This window comes from Hipposideros armiger, unplaced genomic scaffold (genome assembly GCF_001890085.2).
Source record: "Hipposideros armiger isolate ML-2016 unplaced genomic scaffold, ASM189008v1 scaffold_93, whole genome shotgun sequence".
Taxonomy (NCBI): Eukaryota; Metazoa; Chordata; class Mammalia; order Chiroptera; family Hipposideridae; genus Hipposideros; species Hipposideros armiger.
Window position 1 is genome coordinate 2,372,919 of NW_017731443.1, and position 5,807 is coordinate 2,378,725.

The following is a 5,807-nucleotide window of genomic DNA, read 5'->3' on the forward strand; positions in this document are numbered from 1 at the left end:
AGTTCTTAACCATCGCGCCACTCGGCCGGCCCTAACAGATTCTTAATGCACATAAACCTCAAACTGGAAGGTACCATTGTACCAGCGGGCAGCCTCGGGTTGGGAGTGGGTGAAGGTGCAACTCGAGGCTTCATGGGCTTCGAAGTACACTCAGCACATGCTGGGCGCTGGGGATGCAGTGGGGACTGATAGGTCCCCACCCTCCTAGCACTGGCCAGCATATGGGGGAAAGCAGAACACATAAGGAAAAATAAAGCATGATTTATTTGTATTGTCTTGGAGAGAACATAGGCTGTTGCAGAAGCAGACGACTGGAGAGCTATCCTGGTGGGTGGGCCAGGCTGTGGGGGGCTCTGGTGGGAGCTGATGCTTAAGCCAGGACAGGAGGAAGCTAGTGGAGAGATGGGGTGCAAGCCTGTAGGCCCAAAGAGAACGCTGGGTGGCCTCAGCCCCCAGAGGCCTTGTAGAACCATTCCTAGCCCTCCATGCAAGCATGGGACCCACAGGCATCTGCTGGCAGCACCTGAATTGCTCAGGAGTTTGGACTGTCGGTGCCTGGCCAAGCACTTCATTGAGACCCTGGGGTGGCTGGGGCTAGAAATGAAGGTTAATGCCACCAGTGGACCCTTCAGGCACAGAGGAACAGAGCGTGTTCCCTGAGGACATCTGATTTTTGAATACTGCCAAGTCTTGAGTCTGCCCGGGTTAAGTCTTCAGCCTGGGTCAGTGCGCATGTGACGATCACTGACCATCGTGGCACAGAGCTCAGCTGTTAGCCCGAGCTGGTCAGTGATGGCAGCCAGCAGAGGCCCTTGTGCAGCACTGATTCTCTGGCGAAATGGCCATGGAGAGCAGGGTGGCCTGCAGAGAAGCGAGAAGGCGTTCTATGGGTGTTACGGCTTCGACGAAGGCCAATGAAACAGTCACCCCGGATTCCTGAGTATCACAGAACTGAGGAATAGCGCTTCCTTTCTGGGAGACAGGCTCTGTCCTGGGAGAGCCAAGAGGGGCTCCAAGGGCCATGCCTCCAGGAAGCCGGCTGCCAAGTAGAGCCCTTGGTTTTCAGACTCTGCTGTGGACAGAACACAGTGGCCCAGGGCCCAGGGAACCCCACACCATCTTGAGGCCTGGAGTCAGGGAGCTTGTAGCCTGATGATGAGAACTGACCCTTCACCCTTTACCACCGGGCTGTGTCCCCACCCTGGTTACCTGGCGTGCTCATGGACCAGCAGATCGGAGCTTGCTAGAATGTAGGTTCTCATGCCCCACCTCTGCCCCGCTGAACCAGAGTCTGCGTTCGTACGTAACCCTGGTGATCTGTGTGCATAGCGAAGTTGCAGAAGCCTGCTCTGGAGACTACAGGGCTGCACTTCTTTCTAAATATTTCACCTCTAGAACCTTCCTGGTGAGTGGAGCTGGTTCAAAGAAAGGAACCCATGAGGAAGCCAGGAAACTGGCTCCTGGCCTGAGGGAAGGATTGAGGGACATCCTGAGCCCAAGACGGACAGGTAGTAAACGGAGAAGACACCTGTCCAGCCCCTGCCCAGGCCGCAGGGAAGGGCAGCTTCCCTCTCTCCCTGCCCGGCCCCTCTCCTGGCAGGGCCACCAGTGCTCTGGCCCAGCCTCCTTCCAGGACAGAACAAAGGGCAGACTTCGGTCCCTGACTGTTCATTTACAGAAATGGTGTGTAATTGCCTGGCCCTTGGGCACATTGAGTCACCGTGCTTGGGAAATCCCGTGGTCTCCAATCTTGGTCCCCACCTGCTGGTCTGAGACTATTTCCTTTTCCTGGAGTTAGTGGCTCTCTCTGCGCCAACTCATGCTGGCCTGTGATGGGCAGAGTGGTGACTGCAGCTCTGTGACAGGCCTCCTTCCCTCAGGCCGTTCTCAGCCAGGCTCTTAGCCCAGAGCAGACGGGGCCAGGCCAGTGGAGGGGATTTGATGGGTGGAGTCTGGGGGTGGGGGCAAGGCAGGCTGGCTGGCTACAGCCCTTCATGGCTGGATGTTGCTTGGCAAGGCAGAGGAGTTGGAGGGCTGGTGCCCTTGGAGGATTGCCAGGATTACTGGCCTGCTGTGGGGAAATGAAGGGTGTGCCGCCTTGAATTGGCAAATGTCTAAACAAGGTATTAAAGCAAAGATAAAGCTTGAAACATCTGTGGAAAGCCTTGTGGAATTTTTCTAATCCTTAGTCATCCCTGGGACGGTCATGATGATAAAGTGAAGCATAACTCAGGCCGTATTGGAGATTTGTCACCTGGACATGAGTGTCCACATGTTTGCATATGCAGGATGGTGGGGCCCTGCACCTCTGCTGCTGGGGGAGGGGAGCCACGTGCAGAAACTAAGAACATGGGCTTTGGAGCGCTTCTGGCCTCCCAGATTATAATCCCAGCTCTCTGGAGCAGCCCAGGCACGGGCCACACTCCGGACAGGGTGTCCAGGAAGCCCCTGACGTCCACCCTTCCCCTGTCTTCACAGGTCCATGCCTACATCATCAGCTCCCTCAAGAAGGAGATGCCCAACGTCTTCGGTAAAGATAGCAAGAAGAAAGAGCTGGTGAACAACCTGGGGGAGATCTACGCGAAGATCGAGCGGGAACATCAGATCTCCGCCGGCGACTTCCCGAGCCTCCGCAAGATGCAGGTAACGGCTCTCGCAGCTGCTGGCCCGGAGTGGTTCTCCATGGGGCGGGGCCTCCCCAAATGGAAGCAGCTGGGTTCATCACCAGCACCCCACCCAAATTGGAAACATTGACCCAGGTCCTGACACCGAGAAGGGAATGTGGTGACTCAGCCTGGGTGGGGGGAGAGGATGGGGCTGTGCCAGGCGCTCTGGCCCAGTGAATCCTTGCCAGAGCCCCGCAAGGGAGGGCCTGCTTTTGCATCTGATGTACAGACTGGGGAGCCAAGGCCCAGAGGGTTAACTGAGTTGCCCGAGTTGTTAAGCAGCGGTGACTTGGAACCCACTTTCTCTTGGGAACCCTTGCTTTGCCCGCTCTGACTGCAGTCTGGAAAAGGCCTGACCCACTCTTCTTCCTCCCCGCCCACCGCAGGAACTCCTGCAGACCCAGGACTTCAGCAAGTTCCAGGCCTTGAAGCCCAAGCTGCTGGACACAGTGGACGACATGCTGGCCAACGACATCGCCCGTCTGATGGTGATGGTGCGCCAGGAGGAGTCCCTGATGCCCGTCCAGGTCGTGAAGGGTGGTGCCTTCGATGGCACCATGAACGGACCCTTCGGGCATGGCTACGGCGAGGGGGCCGGTGAAGGCATTGACGACATCGAGTGGGTGGTGGGCAAGGACAAGCCCACCTATGACGAGATCTTCTACACACTGTCGCCCGTCAACGGCAAGATCACGGGCGCCAATGCCAAGAGGGAGATGGTGAAGTCCAAGCTGCCCAACACGGTGCTGGGCAAGATCTGGAAGCTGGCCGATGTGGACAAGGATGGGCTGCTGGACGACGAGGAGTTCGCCCTGGCCAACCACCTCATCAAGGTCAAGCTGGAGGGCCATGAGCTGCCCACCGACCTGCCCCCACACCTCATCCCACCCTCCAAGCGGAGGCTCGAGTGACCACCCAGCAGACACTGGGGGGAGGGGAAGGGTCACCAGTTCTCAAGGTCCATAAAGACTGAGTGGCTGTTTCCTCAGCTCTTGAAAAGGAAAACCACCATCTTTCTTTTAAGGCTGTTCCTGGGCCCAGCAGGGGAGGCAGGGGTCATACTCGTATGTGAATGATGGAATTTTATGCACAAGAACTATGGATATTTTTAATATATAACATTAGAGGCAGCCTTCTTTTTTGCCTCCTCCTCCGTCTGACAGGCCCACGCCCACACACACACAGCCTCTGCCCTCCCCATCCTTGTCCCCCTGCTCTGCCAGCCCAGGGTGCCCCTTCTGGCGGCTGCTGGGCCCTGGGGCTGTGTGTAGACAGAAACGACCCGATGGCATTCGCGTTGGTTTCTGAGCTGACGGTTGCTTCACTGGGCCATTGGCTTCCTGTGCTTTCAAATTTAGGTTCTTGTGCCTCCCTCCGCCCCGCGACCTCCTGTGCACAGGCCCTACTCTTCGCTGTCATATCCCCTCACCTCTCATTCGGCAGTCACAGAAGCAAGGCCCAGCTACCTTTTTGGGGAGAGTGTGGAGGGTGGGGGGGTGTGAGAGAATTGCCTTCCAGAAAAAGATAAGCTAGTTTTGGTTCTGTAAAGTGATGCCTTTTATACTTGACCGAATTTTCCAGTAACTTCCCAACCACTCATTCAGAAGCTGTGATTATCGTCTCTTTTCCCACACTCCAACCAGGGGCAGCTCTACCCAGGAACCATTAGACATGGGTGCATACAGAGCTCACCCCACCGGGGACCCCAAAGGTCGTCTTTCCTGCTGCACCCTCTCTTTCCTGGAACATTCTGGTATACCTCCCTGCCCCACCTTTGAGTGGATGGGTGGTGGGTCCTCATGAACCTGGTGTGGCTCGGTGCTCCAGCTCCAGCCTAGTGGCCATAGAGACCAGGGACAACCCAGCCCCTCCCCTCTGTCACCCCCCTCACTTCTCCTGGAAGCCCTCACCTGCCTGCTTCACCTTGAGCAAAGGAGGGCGGCACGTGACTTGGATGCCCTTCAAACAAGCCCCTCCCCAGGCTGAGCAATAAACCTGAGCCAGCAAGCAGCCGGTTCAGGCCACCTTACTGCTTTGCCCTGGCCAGGCTGTCCAAGGACAGCCCCGGGAGCCTGGACATGCTTTCTGGCCAGCGGTCCCCGCGAAAGCCTGGAGCTGTCATCCCACAGCCACTGTGGCAGAGGGAGCAGGCTTCCCACCGAGCACCCCCACAGAGGTCTCAGGGACTTTGTTGACCTCTTCAACCCATGCCCACGCTCCCAGGGCTGCTCTGCAGGCCCCTGTCCACTGGGCCTGGTTATATCCAGCTGGCCTCAGCCCAACATTCCACATGCTATTAGGTGAGGATGGAGGTGCATCGTCGAGAATTCAGTTTCAGGTGCCAGTGGCTTATCCATGTGCACCTATGGGAAGAAAAAGCCGCTAAGACAAGGGTTTTTCTTGCATTAAAAAAAGTAATTGTGCTGAAGCTGGCTTCTGGTTCTTCGTTGTCTCTCCCAGGGGCCCAGGGGCCTGTACCCCACAGTACCTGCTGGGGCACTGGCAGGGCATTTGGGGGGCCAAGATGCCAACAGGGACAGATTGCAAGCCTGCTGGGGTGAGGGGGAGGTGGCGGTCTCTGCCCAGCCACACTCAGCTCTGTGGCAGCTATTACTCACAGAGGGAAGCCTGCAAACAGGGCTGACGACCCCCTTGTGCTCTGTGGGAGCTAAGCAGTAGTTTGTTAAAGGAGAGGACGGGGTGAAGAAGTTGGGAGAACCTCTGATGACAACTATGCCACCTGCCCTGGGGTCAGGGAGAAGGTATCTGCCTTGTACGATCTTAACAGCATCTCTTCCAACCTGGGCTCCACCCTCACTATGAACAGACAGGTGGGCGCCCATGAGGCGCCTGGCACTGGGAGGGGTTGACTGGGCTTGGTGCTAGCTAGCCCCAGGAGGGTTTAGAGGCAGTGAAGCTGGTACTCAGACCAACAGAAGTACAATTACTAAAGGTGGGGCCAATCATGTCACAGATAGAGGTAAGAGACACTGAACCAGCAGATGGAAGGGTGACAAATTGGGAGCTGGTACACTATGGAAGGGATCTCGTGTGTAATTGGGGGAGTGCACTCCAGGCACACTTGTGGCAAAAAACTATATGAACAGGTGCCTGCAGGCTTTGAGGGCCAGGTTGTGCCAG

At 56.9% G+C, this 5,807-nt stretch overlaps 1 protein-coding gene across 1 annotated transcript in view; it reads left to right on the top strand.

The window, feature by feature from the left end:
* The window catches only part of EHD1 (EH domain containing 1), a 24,097-nt gene extending 19,003 nt beyond the window's left edge, over nt 1-5,094 (top strand). The window contains exons 4-5 of the mRNA XM_019645522.1: nt 2,479-2,643; nt 3,053-5,094. Of these exons, the coding sequence (XP_019501067.1) occupies nt 2,479-2,643; nt 3,053-3,577 (690 nt within the window). The 3' untranslated portion in view covers nt 3,578-5,094. The remainder of the gene's footprint in view (nt 1-2,478; nt 2,644-3,052) is intronic.
* Nucleotides 5,095-5,807: the final 713 nt, after the last annotated feature.